The sequence below is a fragment of the Dipodomys spectabilis genome, unplaced genomic scaffold (assembly GCF_019054845.1).
Source record: "Dipodomys spectabilis isolate Male_0828 unplaced genomic scaffold, ASM1905484v1 ptg000163l, whole genome shotgun sequence".
NCBI lineage: Eukaryota > Metazoa > Chordata > Mammalia > Rodentia > Heteromyidae > Dipodomys > Dipodomys spectabilis.
This window is the reverse complement of record NW_024870840.1, coordinates 20,988,252-21,006,789: the sequence shown is the minus strand read 5'-3', so window position 1 is coordinate 21,006,789 and position 18,538 is coordinate 20,988,252. Positions and strand designations below refer to the sequence as shown.

General features: G+C 50.7%; 3 protein-coding genes across 3 annotated transcripts in view; 2 read left to right on the top strand and 1 right to left on the bottom strand.

Moving 5' to 3' along the window:
* Ddx17 (DEAD-box helicase 17) overlaps positions 1-8,284 on the top strand; it is a 21,011-nt gene extending 12,727 nt beyond the window's left edge. The window contains exons 10-13 of the mRNA XM_042693135.1: positions 114-175; positions 567-626; positions 4,545-4,781; positions 5,576-8,284. Coding sequence (XP_042549069.1) covers positions 114-175; positions 567-626; positions 4,545-4,781; positions 5,576-6,081 — 865 coding nt within the window. The 3' untranslated portion in view covers positions 6,082-8,284. The remainder of the gene's footprint in view (positions 1-113; positions 176-566; positions 627-4,544; positions 4,782-5,575) is intronic.
* The window catches only part of Josd1 (Josephin domain containing 1), a 312,495-nt gene that overhangs the window by 135,571 nt on the left and 158,386 nt on the right, over positions 1-18,538 (top strand). The gene's annotated exons all lie outside the window — the stretch shown is intronic.
* Kdelr3 (KDEL endoplasmic reticulum protein retention receptor 3) lies at positions 6,198-18,538 on the bottom strand. The gene is made up of 5 exons (XM_042693143.1): positions 18,308-18,538; positions 13,459-13,559; positions 11,194-11,352; positions 9,540-9,792; positions 6,198-8,847 (listed from the first exon to the last, which is right to left on the bottom strand). The coding sequence occupies exons 1-5, from the start codon at positions 18,396-18,398 to the stop codon at positions 8,807-8,809; spliced, it is 645 nt and encodes a 214-aa protein (XP_042549077.1). The 5' UTR covers positions 18,399-18,538; the 3' UTR covers positions 6,198-8,806.

Genomic DNA, 18,538 nt, shown 5'->3' with positions numbered 1-18,538 from the left:
CTGAGGAATCGAACCCAGGGCCTCAGGCATGCAAGGCAAGCGCTCTACCACAGAGCCACCTTCCCAGCCCCTCGTTGTCCTTTTTTAAAGCATTCTAAATTTTCTTTTGACAGTTGGCCTGCCATGTGTATCCATGGAGACAAGAGTCAACCAGAAAGAGACTGGGTCCTTAATGGTAAGTTTTAAAAGGAGGCATTTTCAATGAATTTCCCCAAAATGTCAGGGTAAACATTTTGGCTTTGTAGACCAAATAGTGGCTGAGCTCTACCAGAACTAGTCAAAGACAGAACAGGAAAACATAGCCAGGAAGCTTTATTCACAAAAAAATAGAATTGAAAAATGGTGCTGTACCAGATTTGACCTCAAGGCATCTCTGAGGTCCTATCTTAGCATGTTTCCCTGTAGTAGTCCTATACATAAGGCAAGGCCATTGTGTGAATGGGAGAGGAGAGTACATACTTCAGAAATGAACAACACTCACCAGAGGGAAGGGTTGCAAGTCTAAGTCTTCTTTGAGATTGCATAACCTGGCTTTCATAGTGTGTTTTTGTTTGTTTTCTTTACAGAGTTTCGTTCTGGAAAGGCTCCCATTCTCATTGCCACGGATGTAGCCTCCCGTGGGCTAGGTTTGTATAGACAGGCGCCTCTGTCACTGGCTTATGTATCTTTTTGGTTTAAAGGTTTGTTTGCCATTTCAAATTTAGAGTTGTATACACATGTATTCAGTCAGGAGGAATGCAATTGTGGTCATCTCCCCACTCCCGCCCTCCTTTTTTATTTTTTTTTATTTTTTATTCTTGGGTGAGTTTTTGGGGTTGGGTTTTTGTTTCCATTTTCTTTTTATTTTCAGTCTTCCTGCTCCTAACAAACAGGCTTTAGTCTGCAGCAAGGCCTAGGCATGACTGCTGAGTTAGAGGGAGAGGAGACATTGCATCGAACAGTGTAACTTCTCCTGGCTGGCTTAACTCTTAATTCCTGACTAGATGGAAGGAGCCTAAGAGAACTGGCTTCTTCAGTTATTCTTTTCCATTACAATAGATAGGGGGAGGGTTGGTCCTGTGAATGCTTATTAAATAGGCTTTAATAAATACATAATGTACTACCTATTTAAGTATGCCTTGCCCAGTATTACTGAAGTACAATACCACTGAGCAGTTACCCCTCCTCTCACCCATACATCTTAAGTTTTCAGTCCTTAATGATGTACAAATAACCTGTGGTACTTTTATCCCATTATTTTGAACTAAAGTCTGACTCACAACTTTAATATTTTAAGGCATTTTAGCTGGGTGTGGTGGTACATTCCAATAATTCCAGTCCTCACGAGGCTGAGGCAGAAGGATTGTGAACTTGAGGCCAGTTTGGGACGGTATCAAGACCCTGTGTTGGAGGGGAGGGGTATTCTATCACAAGGAAATCTAGAATTAGAGTATTGATAGGTGTTTAATTTCCTGCCAAGTAAGGTGAGAAGTACCATATGCCCTTATACTATTTACTATGAAGAGGATAGCCTTCAAACGAACAGGGAAGTGATGGGAACCATTACCTGTTAGACTTCTCATTCCCTCCTTCAGAGGTGGTGGCCTACAGCCACGACAGGAAGCTGTCTCTGCCCTCCAAGGTCATGTCTTGGTCTGCCGTTAGATCTTGGGCCTGTTGGGAGAGGAGGCGGAGTTCTGAAAGCGCTTTCCATCATAGCTTTCAGTAATGGTGTTTTTGTTTTTTTTTTTTAAAACAGGCTTGCTATGTGCTGGTAGCTTCTTTGTGCATCTTGCCTAGACAATTAAAAACATTTGTTCCATGTCCCCTGCATTTTAAATGACATCAATTGGCTACCATTAGAATAATTTAGACTGTCATCCCACCTCCCCTCGTCCACAGAGGGGACAGGAAAGGAACCCGAGTCTGTTTCTTGTTACGCAACCTCAGCTTGTGTTGGGCCCCTTTGTTCGCTGCCTTGTAAAAATCAAAAGGAGGGAGAAAACCCACCAACATGGCAGAATTCTGACCAAGGTCCTACAAGATCCTGGAAAGTGAAGGCTTCTACCTCACAGACAAGGGTGCGATTTTCAGCTGAGTCACCAGGCCTTTTTTCCCTTCCCGCCGAGCGATGGTCTCTTAGATGTTCCCTCAGGTAAGTTCCCGGAGTCCCATGATTTTCATAGTCATCTTCAGCCAACCACTACTCCCTGTCCGCTGGGATTTTTTTTTTTTAATTTCTCCTTTTTTTGTTGAACCTACACACTGTTGAACTAAAAGCATTGAATTGATTTTGTTTTGTTTTTTAACAGAAGCTTTGCTATCAACTGCAGATCACTCAGTACATGGCCAAGGCAAATCTCCACTGGCCCGAAGCCGCTCTAGATGAGCCTGTTGGCTAGTCGTAGACCCTCTCCTAGTTAGCCATCGAGACGCGGGCCTTGCCAGGGCTTCCTGGACCCAAGGTCCTCGTCCTAGGCAGCTGGCCAAAACATTAACGTATGTTTCAATCTCTTACCCTGCTACAGCATCTCCTCTAAAGACAGCAAGATAATACTGTGGCAGTGCACAAATAACAGCAGGGCGCGCTTGCCTGGAGAAGCCAGATTCTGCGCCTGCTCCTTTGTGCCCTCGGCCAGCTATGTGCACACACAGGACATCTTTCTAAGCTGAAGAACTTGCACCCTGTCTGCCCCTTTTGAGCCCCTCCACAAGGGAACTATTGGCTGCAGCCACACTGCTTGCTGCTTCTGTGCATCCAAGGGCAGTATTTTGGTTCTGCCTGCCACACTCACGCTCGGTAACTCGGTGTGAGCGCTCAGGAGTGGTGTTGAGGCTCTGAAGATGTGGTCGTGAGCACGCATCGTCCCGCCCCTTACCTCCATCCACTCCTGCCCTCTTTAAGTTTTTTTTCTTTATGACATCAACGACTCTAGCTGGAGACTCACGCTGCCCCCTGTGATAAGTGCCTTCTCGTCTTTCTGGTGTGATTCAGGACTTTAGGGGTCAGTAACGACCGAGGAGCCTTTATTGTAATAAGAAACAGACCTAACGCCCCCTCTCCCCAAGCCCGTAACAACAGCCGATTTTTTTTTTTTTCTAATCATCTCCCCATCCCCCTGAAATTAATCCAGTCTGGGCAATAGATGCAGTCTGACCCTTTGGATGTAACATTTTTTTAATAATTATTTTTTTCTACAATCACCCCAATTATCCTTGGGGGAGGCGTTGGAGGACCTGAAATTTTTACCCGAACCCAGGTTCTCCGGTGCTTGGCAACCAAATGGGGCTACAGAGAAGCATCTAAGCCAGTTCACAGAGCGAGCGTGTGTGGGGACTTCTCACTGCCACGGACCCTTGATGCATGCTCCCCGCGCTCCAGTGGTCCCGTGTCAGAAGGCGGAGTTTTCGAAAGGAGGCCGCCAAAAATAAAAGACAAAGAGACGGGATCGGCTGCAGCGGTTTCCCAAAGGAGGAGGGAGTGTGCATCGGTCTGGTAACAAACAGAGAATGTTTTTTAATTATTTATATCACAAAAAATCTGTGTTTTATCTAGGATATTTCCGGAATATTCTTTGTAAAATGCAGATTTTTTTTTCCACCAAACATTAGGATTCTGTTATATTCTTAAATTTGTTGGTTGAAGTAGGTAATCCACGTAGTGAATGCATTACACTAACATTTACACGCTTTCCGGTAGGTGGCTCAGCCCGGTCCCCAGCCGCAGACTGCATTAAATGTGTCTCATGTTTCAAGGGTTTTCCCTTTGTTTTTGGCAATGCATTTCATTACCTAGTTCCCATGGACAGTCTCTGATTGTGGAAACGGTACTTGGTTTGAAATAACGTTGAGTTGAGCAAAACAAAAACAAACAAAAAACCTTCAGAAGCTGGGCTTAGTAGTAGAGTGAAATTTTAGTGTAATGTGCTCTTGTGGCAATTGAAGGGGGAAAAGTAATCCTGGGTGTCTGCAGAGGAAAAGAGGTGTGCTTCGGCGCTGATCAGTTTTGTAAACTTAAGAGCAAGGAAAGAATTAACCTGAATGTTGTAAGTTACCTTGGGAATGTAGTAGTAAGGTACTGAAGCTCTTTTTTGTGTGTGTTGCTCTGTGACTGGTGCAAGGTAAGTTTATTGTGTTGTTGGTAGATTTTTGCCAGGCTTCTCCCAACAGAGTAGAAGTGATTTGACCCTGCGTCTTCTCAGAGGAGTCTGCTCTCATGCTGTGTACATCCGGCTCTGAGGAGTCTGGCGCAGGAGTGCGCAGGTCTGAAGACCATGGTGCAGCTCCTGCAGTAGATCACTTACTGCAGAAGTAGCAGGAGTTGGGATGGTCGAAACGGATTGCCTTAGGATTCAGAGCAAAGATGGGCAAGAATCACTAATCCTCTTCTGCTCTGTTGGGATGAGTCTTTCATTTTTTGTTCCTGCTCAGAGTGGTTACTAATTTGATCTTCTCTCCTCTTGCTGTCATCTGCATTCGTGCTTCCCTCCTGTTGTGGGCACGTCCTTTGCCTTCTCTCTCTCTGCCACGTCAACCTACACACTGACTCGACATTGCCGCTGAAGACGTGGAAGATGTCAAGTTTGTGATCAACTATGACTATCCTAACAGCTCAGAGGATTACGTGCACCGCATCGGCCGAACAGCCCGGAGCACCAACAAGGGCACTGCCTATACTTTCTTCACCCCAGGGAACCTAAAGCAGGCCAGAGAGCTGATCAAAGTGCTAGAAGAGGCCAATCAGGCCATTAACCCAAAGCTGATGCAGCTGGTGGACCACAGAGGCGGCGGCGGTGGCGGGGGTAAGGGTAAACCCTGGAGTTTTCCAGGTACTGCCAAGATCCCTTTTCTGTTTATTTGTGCCTTGCTTTTTTAAGCCTGTGCAGTGTGTTGCTAGAGAGAATGTGGCGAAATGCTTAAGGTTGTTATTCATCACCTTTCCTTAAAGTCTTATCGCATGACTGTGCTACTTAAGCAGCCCAGCATTTTTGTCGGTTACTAGTCTTAAACTGACACTGCGATTTAGCAGTACTTGGCCTGTTTAAAATGAAGCTAAACCAGCCAGGTACCTGTAATGCCACATGTCTGTAATTCCAGCACCCCAGTGGCTGGAATGTTTAAAAACAGTTGTGCAATAAAGTAGGCTTCATGGCTTCCAGTTGGTTTTTTGTGGTGGCTTGTTTTTTGGGCAGTTGTGGGGCTTGAACTCCGGGACTGGGCACTGTCTCGAGCTTTGTCGCTCTACCACTTTGAGCCACTAGTTCTGGTTTTCTGGTGATTGAGAGTCTCTTGAGACTTTTTTTTGCCCCTGCTGGCTTCGAACTGCAATCCTTAGATCTCAGTCTCCTGAGTGGCAAGGCGCTATTGCCAGTGCCCAGCAGCTCCCACTTTGATATAGTAAGATAGTTAAGATTGCAGTTTTTGGTGGTCCTCAGGAAAAGACCCTAAAAGGTGAAAAGTGGAATAAAACACTGACTTAGCTTGGCCTGGCTACCAGATGAAGGGAACAAATTGTACACTTCGTCCCCATTTAATTTTTTATATTATGCGTGGATCACATACCTGCCATTAAAAAATACCTGTACCCTCCCACCAGGAGGCCGCTCTCGATACCGGACTACTTCTTCTGCCAACAACCCCAACCTGATGTATCAGGATGAGTGTGACCGGAGGCTTCGAGGAGTCAAAGATGGTGGACGGAGAGACTCTGCGAGCTATCGGGATCGCAGTGAAACCGATAGAGCCAGCTATGCTAATGGCAGTGGCTATGGAAGTCCAAATTCTGCCTTTGGAGCCCAAGCAGGCCAATATACCTACAGTCAAGGCACCTATGGGGCAGCTGCGTATGGCACCAGTGGCTATACAGCCCAGGAGTATGGTGCTGGCACGTACGGAGCTAGTAGCACCACCTCAGCTGGGAGAAGTTCTCAGAGCTCGAGCCAGCAGTTTAGCGCGATAGGCCGGTCTGGGCAGCAGCCGCAGCCTCTGATGTCACAACAGTTTGCACAGCCTCCCGGAGCTACCAACATGATAGGTTACATGGGGCAGACGGCCTACCAGTACCCGCCCCCGCCCCCGCCCCCTCCCCCCTCACGGAAGTGAGCCCTTTGGCAAATGGCTCCCACAAGCTAAAACATCTAAAGGAACGCTGTCCTTCCTTTTTTTTTGTTTTTTTTTCTTCTTTCCCCTGCTCTTCCACACTTCTTTCATTGTTTTTCCCCCTCCCAACCATTGTGATTGTCTTTTCATGCAGATTAGTTAGAACTCACTGCCAGGTTTCTTCTGCCCACCAAAAGTGATCCAGTCTTCAGTAACAGGTTTTGTAAAAAAAAAAATATATATATATATATATATACACATACATATATATGTCTGACTGGAGGAGATGAATTTCCCCCAACTTGCATGTTGAGGATATTTGAGCTAGTTTTCCTCTTCAAATGTAAACCTAATGGCCCTTTTGTGGGAGCCCTGAGTTGGGGGGGTGGGAGGGCTGACTTGGGCAGGAGGAGGAGGAAGAAGGCCTCTGTGCTCTAAATTGCTCTCAGAACTGGGTTAGAAAGCCGAGAGGGATTTCCCATAATGGGTTTACCATTGCTCAAGTTTGATCAGGGTTCAGGCCCAGATGACTGAAGACACTGCTTTGTCATTGTCATTAGGATGTGTTTTTAATTTAAAACCACCAGTTGATGGTATTGGTTTGGCATATGGGCCCAGGCAACCAAGGACCATCTATGAAATTCACTTTCTAGCCAGACTGCTGTGAGCAAATGAACATACACAAATGCTCACAGAAATGCGTTCACCTGCAGTGTAAAAGGCACCTTTAATTAGAAACAATGTACTCGAAGTGGGCAGATGATTTTCCTTTTAAACTCAGTATTTGTAGAAGTAGAATGAGAGCAACTCTTTGCTGGCGCCACTGCCCATTTGACCAAATTATCTTGACAAGATTTCACTCTGCACTGGTCTCCGCCAGTCCTGCAGTGCTTTCTAACGACTGGTGTGCTGGTGTGCGCAGCGTACTCTCCACAGGTAGGTAGTGTCTAGGACACGCTCTGGGGGCCTTTTTATTTTGCCTCCATGTGAAGGTAGGTGAGTTGACCCCCTGCTGGAAGTATGCCTTACCCAGCTGCCAGCCACAGCAGATGGACCTGGAAAGCATTCTCTGCTTCTGAGTTCACTGTGCCCAGGTAGGGCAGCAAGACAGTCGGCTCCGGGCCTTTGCCTGACCCTGTGTGGGAGGAGGGCTCCACCCCTGAGCCCCCTCCTGTGCTTCCGGTGGCAGTTAGAGGAGGAAGGCCCCCCAGCTGCCTTCTTGGGCTGTGGCTTTTGAGTGCTTGCTGGTGTGTAATACCTGACCATTAAGATGATCTCTGAAGGTTTTATTTTTGTTTTCCCTTTAAAATCCTTCAGGGAGAGAAAAGGGATGGTTTCTGAGGGGTTCTCAAAGTATGATTCAGTGTGCAGCAGATACAGGTAGGTTGTCAGCATAAGCTGAAATTGTGCATGTGAAAACTTGGACAGCCTTTTTTTTTTTATTATCCAACTTTCTTTGTCTTTTCTTTCCCCATCTTGTAGAAGTTGAGGCCCAGTGGGGAGGACAGTAGGCATAGAAGAAACGTAAAACTGCTCTGTGCTTGCAACCAAAGTGCCGTGTTTCTCTGCTCCCAAAACATGTCTGAGCACTGGCCACGCACGCTGTTGTGGACATTTCTGCAGCCACATTCAGGTTGATTTTTTTTTTCCCCCCCTTTAAATAGATTAGGTCCTACTCTATGGCTCTCAAACACATCTGTTTCTGGGACAGGCTGTCTGGGTATGTGAGCAGTGTAGTATCTGAGTCGCTTGCTTGCCCTCTTCAGTGAGGAATGTTGTGAGCAGAAAATAACAGTGTATTGGCCATTGCAAAAGCTCTTGGTGGCCTGAGCATAGCTCTGAGGTTGTGCTCTTGGGTTGAGAGTAGGAGTGGTGAATCCTGGCTGGCTGGTGGTAGTAGTGGAAAGGGCTTCAGTATTAAACCAGGGGCTGCTGCTCCCCATCCTTTCCCCCTCCCCCAACAGTTTATTGTGCAGACCTCTCAACTAAAAGGTTAGTGGCTTTTGCTTGGGATCAGTGCTCTCCTCATGTCCTTGCTGGTCTCTGAACACATTCCTGTTGTGTTAAGACTTGAAAGATTTGTAGGCGTGTGATGTTGAGGCACAGGATGCAGGCTAAGAGCAATGTTACTATTCTTAGTTTGTAAATTGTCCTTTTGATACCATCTTGTTTCCTTTTGTAGGTATAAATAAAACACTTGACAATACGGTGTGAGCTGTTTATTCTCTAAAGCTTCTGAATAGTTGCTTGTCCTTAACACTACTTTTGCTTCAAGACACAACTTGAGTAGACAGCCCACGTAGCACCTGGTGGGACCGGCCGACCTTAGTGTAGATTGGTCCTAATGTGAGACAGTTTGAGGCACAAGACTAAGGATACCTGGGGATGAGCGCTTAGTGTCCAGCTCCGCAGAAATTGATTTGCTTAAAGGGGAGGCACAAAATTAATGCTTGGCGAGAATGGTCAATTTGGTTTGCTTGTGCTTGAATGTGATAAGGAAATGAACTGTGACTGTCACCTGCAGTTGACACTGTGTATGTGTGTGTGTGTGTGTGTGTTTCCTGCTCTGGGGTGTTCATAGGGTGGTACTTGAGAGGGATTAACAAGGCCTTGGTGGCTAGACAAACGTGCTGCACTCTAATCCACACAAGTATTTTTTTTTCACTAGTACATAGGGTCCCAAATCCTGCACTGTCCTCGTTACAGTGTTGATCATCTCTGGGAGTCCTCAAATTGGCATAGGAAGACTTAACTTCTTTCCCTTAAGGACTGGAAAAAAAAAAAGTGGAAATGAACTTAGAATTTTGGCTGATTAAAAGGCCGTTTTATGACTGATCTCGTCTCCACGCGTAGCTGTGAGCAGGTGTGAGGACTTGGAAGCAGGCTAGTCATGAGGCTCCCAGCTCCCACCTTGCGTGCGCTGACGACCCCCTCACGCCTCCCTCACGTGCTAAACTCTAGGCCTCTAGTCTCAGCTTCGCCTCCACTCAGCCCGTTTTGTCCTTATCTCCACCAACTGCTGGTAGCAGCCACCGTGGTTTGAGCTCCACCTCACGTACCTAAGCCACACATTAGGGTATCTTAGGATTGCTGGAATAATGTTTTTTTTCCCAAGTGACCCTTGGTCCCCTGGCAAGTTAATGCCATCCTGTTCCTTTGGCTATTGTGGCTCTGTGGGCAAATCACCGTGGCTGGGCTGAGTCTCTGGTGAGTACTCCAGTTCTCTGGTTCCTCCTGACTGCCTCCCTAGTGCTGGCACTAGGCATGCACCATTATATCTTCTTGGAACGCCTCCTAAACATGCCCAGTCAAGCATATCAAATGTCACTGGCTTGCACAGGACACACTACTGGGTCTGCTTCTACCCCCGCACCAGCACTTTACTGGAAGTGATAGGGGGAAGCTCCACTGGTGTCTGGGTATCTGGAGCAGGTGTGTACCCGCAGCACTGCTGAGCCTACCTTTGGTCACATACAAGTAGAAGAAGTCACAGTAGAAGATGGTCTGCACTACTCCTGACACCACTGCGATCTGGTCATAGAAATTCTCCGTCTGGTACCGCCTGATCCAGTTGGCCAGGTAGAGCAGTCGGTAGAGCCCCAGGAAGAACAAGTAATGGGTAGTGATGGTCTCAGCCTCTCCTGTCTTGCTGATCATGAAGAGCTGGGGCAGGATGGCCACTGACTCAAGGTAGATGGAAAAAGTCCAGAGGATCTGCCCAAGAGAAGCAGAGGAGGCTGGGCAGGGCAGAGGCTTTAGGGGGCTATAAATGCTGACCAGGTGTGCTTACCAGAGCAAATGGCTTTTTGTTGGGGGGGAGGGGGGGGCTTGAACTCGGGCTGGGCGCTGTCCCTGAGCTCTTGCTCAAGACTAGGCTCTACCACTTCCAGTCACTAGACTTCCAGTCTAGTTTTCTGGCGGTTAATTTGAAGAGTCTCAAATTTTCCTGCTTAGGCTGGCTTTGAACCATGATCTCAGCCTCCTACATAGCTAGGATTACAGGCATGAGCCACCAGCACTTGGAGGAGCTTTTTAACTTTTATGGACATGTGCTCATTTACAGTGCTGGAGATCAGTCCAGAGCCTCCAGTGCGAGCTCTCTACTGTTGGCCATATCCAAACTTGCATACTGCAGCTCTACCCTTGGAGCTCTATAAATATGAAATGGGTGTGGATGTGGGTATGTGCGGGTACTGCGGTGTGAGCACAGGCCTGGGCACTTTTCCTTAGCTACTTTGCTCATAGCTGGTACTCATCTACTTGAGCCACAACTTCCATTCTGGCTTTGTGCTGGTTGGTTGGAAATACAAACCTCATAGGTTTGTCTACCCAGACTGGCTTCGAAATGATCTTTAGATCTCAGCCGCCTGAACAGTCCAGATTAGTAGGTGGGAGCCACCTGCATCTGGTTGGAATTTGTAGGGGGCTGGTGGAGTGGTAGGGTCCCGGGTCTTGAACTCGGGGCCTGGGTGCCATACCTGAGCTTTTTATTACTCAAGGCTAGTGCTCTACCACTTGAGCCATAGCTCCACTTCTGTTTTTTTTCCCAGCTGGCTTCAAACCACAGTCCTCAGATCTCAGCCTCCTGAGTAGCCAGGATTACAGGTGTGGGCCACCAGTGCCTATCTTGGGATGTAATTTTTTTTTCCTCCTACTCATGGGGCTTGAACTCAGGGCATGGACACTGTCCCTGAGTTGCTTTTTTTTGCTCAAGGTTAGCGTTCTACCACTTGAGCCACAGCGCCACTTCGAATTTTTTCTATTTATGTGGTGCTGAGGAATGGAACCCAGGGCTTCATGCATGCTAGACAAGTGCTCTACTCCCAAGCCACATTCCCACTTCAGAATGTAATTTTCTTAAGATTGCAAAATAGTGAGTCTACATCAGGATCTCCAAAGAGGCTGCTGCCACCAAGGCTACCACCCAGGCCTGGACTGCATCTGCTAGTCTGGGACACAGCAGCATGATTACTACAGGCCAGCCTCCCCCCACCATGTGGAGCTCAGTGACCCGCTCTTGGGCGATGGGTACAACTTTAATAGCCTAGCATCGCAGGCAAAAGTGAGGCAGAGGGGCAGCCTTGCACTCGGGGTTGGGGCCGAGCACCTCCTCACCTCCAATGGTGTGAAGCTGTAGTTCTCCAGGAAGGAGAGACCGATGACTGGCACCAGGAGAAACTCCAGACGGAACGTGTCGTTCTCAATGTCAAATGTCTTCCGAAATTTCCCATAGATCATGTACACTGTGACATAGGCACAGAGGAGAAAAACCACCTAAAAAGAGAAAGAAATGGAAACCAAGTTTTCTCCCAGCCTCAGGGCAGTGTCCTTTTTTTTTTTTTTTAATTACTTTATTTATTTATTTATTTTGGGTCCAGTCGTGGGGCCTGAACTCTGGGCCTGGGCGCTGTCCCTCAGCTCTTCAGCTCAAGGCTAGCGCTCTACCACTTGAGCCACAGCGCCACTTCCGGCTTTTATTCTTTTTGCTTATGTGGTGCTGAGGAATCGAACCCAGGGCCTCGAGCATGCAAGGCAAGCGCTCTACCACTGAGCCACCTTCCCAGCCCAGGGCAGTGTCTTGTGTCTTGTGTTAACAAACCAAGTGTGTGTGTGGTGCCCGGGGCCCACAAACTCCCTCACCCCGCCTGCCAATTTTACTTTTGGAACAGCTCAGACTGTCTCCAACTCAAAGACCCATCTCCACCATACCTGCCTTCATGACCCTTCCGAGGAATAGCCACTGTTTTGTAAACGGGACCACAAAGGGTCAAAGGTGTAGCAGTGTGTGATAGCGCATGTCTACAATCCAGCAGTTGGGAGGTAGAGGCTAGCGGATCAAGGTCCAAGGCCAGCCTGGCCAAGAATCAAAAGTGTCTGGCAAGCAGAACCAGAGAGTCCTTTTCAAGGGTTCAGCAGTGGCAGCACAGCCACCAAGAAGCCTGCAGCTTCTGTGTCATGGCTGGCGAGCATTCTGCTACAGGACCATTGGTCCTTCTGTGACATTCTCTGATTAGGAGGAGCATACGCTGGCTTCATTCAGACGTGGCCCCTGACCGCCTTGGGGCTGCAGTGGACACAGGCCACAGTCCCAAGCCCCAGCATCGTCCCCGTCTCAAGACTGCCCGCCCTCCCATCCCTGCTGGTCTCTCCTCAGTCACCCACTACACAGCCCTCACTCCTGTCCAAGGGCTTTGGCCCCAGCAATGCCTTCGGCATGGAATGCCCTTCCTCCAATGGCCACAGGCTGGTTCCTTGTCACAGACCTTAGCCAACCCCACTTCCTGACCATGGCTGGTTTTGGATTATCTGCCTAGCCCTGTTCCTGATCAATGGCTGGCTGGTGTCTCTAAAATCGGAGTAGAGTGAGAACAAGGGCCCTGTTTGCCTCATGAGCCTGGTCCAGAGGCAGGAGAGAAGATTGCATGGGCAGCCAGGAAATTTTTTTTTTTTTTGGTCTGTCATAGGGCTTGAACTCTGGGCCTCGGCGCTGTCCCTCAGCTCTTCAACTCAAGGCGAGCGCTCTACTACTTGAGCCACAGCGCCACTTCCAGGTTTCTAGCTTTTTTTTTTTTTTTTTGGTCAGTTGTGGGGCTTCAACTCTGGGCTTGGGCGCTGTCCCTCAGCTCTTCAGCTCAAGGCAAGTGCTCTACCACTTAAGCTACAGCGCCACTTCCGGTTTTCTAGTGGTTTATTGGAGATAGGAGTCTCACAGTCTTTCCTGCCCGGGCTGGCTTTGAACCGGGATCCTCAGATCTCAGCCTCCTGAGTAGCTAGGATTACAGGCGTGAGCCACCAGTGGCCAGCCAGGAAAGTTTTCTGAAAGCTCAAGGCACCCATCTAATGGGTGTATTTTAGCATCTGGGTATGCAGTGGCTAATCTTTATTAGATGCTTGTTATATGGTGGAGTTTTCTGCACTGGCATCAATTACCTTGCTTATTATTGTTTATTTTGGTGCCAGCACTGCGGCTTGAACTCAGGGCCTTTGTGCTCTCCCTTAACTTTGCGCTCAACACTTAGCGCTCTACCACTTGAACAACTCCACTGCTGGCATTTTACTGGCTAACTGGAGAAATAAGTCTTATGAGCTTTCCTGCCCAGGCTGGCTTTGAACAGAAATCCTCACATCTCAGCCTCCTGAGGAGCTAGGATTACAGGAGTATGCCACCAATGCCTGGCTAACCTTACTTCATTTCTCCCATGCAAACCCTCTACGCTAAATTCAAGTACCACCTTCTCCCTGCACAGGGGGCACAAGTGCAGGGAGGCTGGAGGCCCTGGCCATGCAACAAACCAGGAGCTGGTACCAGGCTGCAGCAATCCTATCACCGCTACCATCACCACCATCACTGTCACCACGGCCACTGGCCGCTGCCCTCACCTTCATCACTGAGTTGTAGATGGAGATGAAGTTGGTGAAGAGGTCCAGGTACCTGGTGGTGAAGACCAGTGCGAAAAGGATCTGGCTCTTCCCAGAGATGCCTGTGCCAAGAAGGGACAGGAGACAATGAGGACACAGATTGGAGGACCAGGACAAGCCCCACCCACGCCACTGGAGTCCCTGCTCCCTTCAGTAAGCTGGAAGCCACTCCTCTCATAAAGACTCGGACACGGGCTGGGAAGGTGGCTTAGTGGTAGAGTGCTTGCCTAGCATGCATGAAGCCCTGGGTTTGACTCCTCAGTACCACATACACAGAAAATGCTGGAAATGGCGCAGTGGCTCAAGTGGTAGAGTGCTAGCCTTGAGCAGAAGCAGCTCAGGGACAGTGCCCAGGCCCTGAGTTCAAACCCCAGGTTTGGCAAAAAACAGACTTGGACACCAAGTAGCCAGTATTCTGGGTGAGGGGGGGTTGGGGTGATGAGCTAGGCTGTGTGGGGTATTGTGGTGTCTCTGCACTTCAACCCCAGAGCTCCATCTTGGGGACCAACTCAGTGACTCTGGGTGCAATTTACCAGGGAGACCAGAACAGGGGGAAGAAGGTGCAAAGAGGGCAGTATTTGAGTTGATTTTCCAAAATGCAGGTTTAAAAATCCCTTTCTTGGTTATCAAAATTATAGTCATAGCCAGGCACTGGTGGCTCACACGTGTCATCCTAGCAACTCAGGAGGCTGAGATCTGAGGATTACGGTTCAAAGCCAGCCTGGGCAGGAAAGTCTGTGAGACTCTTGTCTCTAATAAACCACTAGAAAACCAGAAGTGATGCTGTGGCTCAAGTGGTAGAGCGCTTGCCTTGAGCTGAAGAGCCCAGGGACAGTGCCCAGGCCCAGAGTTCAAGCCCCACAACTGACCCTCCCCCCAAAAAAAATGTTATTTTTGCTTTTTTTTTTGGCCGGTCCTGGGACTTGAACTCTGGTCCTGGGCACTATTCCTGGGCTCCTTTTGCTCAAGGCTAGCATTCTACCACTTGAGCCACAATACCACTTCCAGCTTCTTCTGAGTAGTTTATTGGAGATACGTGTCTCACAGATGAGCAGGGCACCCGGTGGCTCACGCCTGTAATCCTAGCTACTCAAGAGGCTGAGATCTAAGGATCGCAGTTCAAAGCCAGCCTAGGCAGGAAAGTCCATGAAACTCTTTATCTTCAATAAAAACCACTAGAAAACTGGAAGTGGCACTGTGGCTCAAGCGGTAGAGTGCTAGCCTTGAGCTGAAGAGCTGAGGTACAGCGCCCAGGCCCAGAGTTCAAGCACCACGACCGACCACAACCCTTAGATGTCAGCCTCCTGAGTAGCTAGGATTATAGGTGTGAGCCACCAGCGTCTAGTTCCCCGCAACATCACTTAGCTTCCCCCATTTCTCCCCCATTCCACTGCCCCTCAGCCCAGCCACCTCTTCTAATGACCCCTCAATGATCTCACCAAACCCTTTGTTGCTGTCCCCCACCCCAATTCCATCTTCTATCTAGCATCCCAAGGGATACTTTTTAAATTTCTTTTTTTTTTTTTTTTTTTTGGGGGGGGAGGTCGGTCATGGAGCTTGAACTCTGGGCCTGGGCGCTGTCCCTCAGCTCTTCAGCTCAAGGTGAGTGCTCCACCACTTGAGACACAGCGCCACGTCCGGTTTTCTGGTGATTAACCGGAGATAAGAGTCTCATGGACTTTCCTGCCCAAGCTGGCTTTGAACCATGATGAACCCTAGATCTCAGCCTCCTGAGTAGTTACAACTACAAGCATGAGCCTTCTTTTAAATTTCTCCTCCCAGTTCTTTTCTGTTCTTGGCAGTGTTGAGATTGAAACTCTAGGCCTCACACTGCCAAACAGGCACTCTACCACTTGAGCCATGCTCCAAGCCTTATTTGCTTTGGTTAGTTTTGAGATAGGCTCTCACTTTATGTTCAGTCTTCCTGGACCTCATTTCTCCATTTTTCCACCTCCCAAGTAGCTAAGATGACAAGTATGAACCACCACACCCACATCTCATTGAGAGGGGCCTAATTTTCCCCAGGGCTGGCCTTGAACCCAGATCCTCCAGATGTCTGCCTCCTGACCAGTTTGAATGGCAGGCATGAGCTATGATGACTGGTCACTGCTTCAAGCTCATAAGTGGCATCCAAACGCCTTTAAAATAGAACCAAGCCCTGTCCCAGCTCAGGAGCTCCTGCCCGCGCAGCTTCTTCCCCAGCCCCCTGCTCCCCTAACAGGGTAGGGGCATCTGCATTTTATTCCAAATGATGTCTGCGTGTGGGCTGAGAACAGTGTGGCCTGACCCAGCAGCTGGGTCCACCATACACCTACACCTACATGGCTTTACTAAGCACGCCTCTGGCACTGGAGGCTGTAGGAGCTGGGGGGCGTTACTTTTTCTTTAATTTTTGTCAGTCATGGGGCTTGAACTGAGGGCCTGGGTTCTGTCTTTGAGCTCTTTTGCTCAAGGCTAGCGCTCTACCACTTAGAGCCACAGCGCCACTTCCAGTTTTCTAGAAAAAGTTTCCACTTTTTGGAGATAAAAATCTCATGGACTTTCCTGCCTGGACTGGCTTTGAACCGTGATCCTCAGATCTCAGCCTCCTGAGTAGCTAGGATGACAGGCGTGAGCCACCAGCACCCAGCAGTACATTTCTTGTTGAACATTGTTACCCCCTCCCTTGTTTTCTTCCACTTTCCCTCCCTCCATGGGGGCCATTTTTAACGACTGAGGGGGAACACTGCTAAAGCCGCTCCTGTGACGGCGGACGCAGGCCTTAGCTCCTCACTTATAAACTGAGCATCCTCTCACACACGGGAAGGTGGACATGAGGAATAATGAAGACCCAAATAAGAGTACTGAGGGGGCTTGTGCACGTTGGGGAAAGGGACAGGGGAGCCCACGGCAGGGGGGCTGTGCAGACTGGGGCTAAGACCAGCTCTAAGCTGGGCTGGACACACACAAGGCCACCTCTGTGTCCGCACAGATACGTATCAGAGCGAACCTGTTTAGGACAGTCCAGGAGGCAGCCTGTGGGCCATATCCATCCCCGCTGGTGGGGCCCTGGGCCTCACACCCATTCTCCTGGAAGCCCTGGTCATTGACCACATTGCTCTCACTGTGTGTGTATGCGTGCGTGCGTGCGTGCGTGCGTGCGTGCATGCGCCCTGATTCAGGCCCTCGGGCTCTTGTTTAGCTTTTTCTGCTCAAGGCTGGTGCTCTACCACTTGAGCTACACCTCCATTTCTGGCTTTTTGCTGGTTAACTGGATATAAAAGTCTCACGAATGGGCTGGAAAGGTGGCTCAGTGGTAGAGCACTTGCCTTGCATGCATGAGGCCCTGGGTGGGTTCGATTCCTCAGCACCACATAAGCAAAAAGGAAAAAGCCACAGGTGCTGTGGCTCAAGTGGTAGAGTGCTAGCCTTGAGCTGAAGAGCTGAGGGACAGCGCCCAGGCCCAGAGTTCAGGCCCTACAACCCTACCCAAAAAAAAAAAAGTCTTACAGACTTTTCTGCCCAGGCTGGTTTCAGATCACAATCCTCACATCTCAGCCTCCTGTGCAGCTAGGATTATAGGTGTGAGCCACCAACACCGGCTGTGCTTTTGTACTTTTGAATTTCAAAAGACATCAATGGTTTCCACCAAGGCAGGACATGCATGGAGACCAGAGCAGAATAGCCAGCCCAAGGCTGGCCAGTCCCCAAGGGGACCTTGGAGCCCATGTGGGCAAGAACAGCCAGGGGCAGCCCACCCTCTCAAGGGGCAGGCCAGACAGCAGGGGCCCAGGGTCACAGGGTGGAGCCTGGCTGCCTCGTGCATGGAGCCTGCCCCTTGGTGCTGATGGACTGTGTGCACATCCCGCCCCAGCACCTAGGCCCCTCAGAAGCCATCCCATTTGCTCAGTGCTGCCTGGACGGCCATGGAGCCTAGCACAATGCGTGGCCCCGCGGGCTGGGACCGGCTCCCCCTCCCCGGCGCCCCTCAGCATCCTGGCCCACTTTGCTGGAGCCAGACCCTGAAAGGGCTTCGAGTGCAGACCTCTCCACGCTCGGATGGCCTCTGCCTTTCCAAAGGATCCCCCCCCCAGCCCCCTGCTTCCGCCAGCCCCTGGGGGGGGGGGTGCGGCCTCCACCTGCTCCCCCTCCAGATTCCACAAAGAGGGGTGTCCCCGCCCCCCCCATACAAAAAGGCCTTTCCCCCCTGGACCACTCTCCCTGCGTCATCCTCTGGGCCTTTCCACGGCCCCGGGCCGGGCTTTGAGGCCTCTTACGATCGCACCCCCAGGAGTCTCAACGCTGTGCGCCCTTCCGGCCCCCCGCCCCGCCCCGCCGCGCGAGGCCGCTCCCGCCACGCGGCCCCTGCGCCCACGCCACCGTCCCCACCCGGACGAGGAGGGCACGGGAGGCCGGACGGCTTCCCACCGCCCCGCGATGTCGAGACCATCGGCCCAGCCCTGAGCGGGGCAAGCCGGGCGAAGGCCGGACCCCTGGGGCGTCCCGGGCCCTGGGCTGGGGGGCACCGGCCACAGCACGCCCAGGGTCACCCCAAGGCGGGGGGAGAGAGGATGGAGCCTGCCGGGGAAAGGGGGGCCGCTTGCTGAGCGTCCTCCCCAGTGGGTGACTGGGGGCGGGGCCCCTCCCTGCGGTCCCCGCGCCCCGCTCCTCACTGTGGGGGGAAGAGCTCTTTTTGAGCCCTTGGGGCCGGGGTCCCCACCCTGAGCAATCCCGGGGCCCCTTGTCCGGCCGCCGGGGGGGGCAGGGTGTGGCCAGGCTCCCCCAGACTTGATTCCCCCCGTCCGGGCAGGGGCCCCCCGGCGCTCCTCACCCGCGCAGCTCTTGGACCTCCAGATCTTCCCCAGGAGCAGAATCATGGCCAGGAGGTGGCTCAGGTCGCCGAGGATTCGGAACACGTTCATGGTCCCGCCGGCCGCTCCCGCGCCGCGGCAGCAAACTTCCAGGCAACTTTCTCGGGCGCGCGGGGCGCTGCCACGTCCCGGGCCGCGGCCTCGCGGTGCCCCAGGCCCTGCCCGCGCGCTCCGGCCCGCGCGCCCCCGCC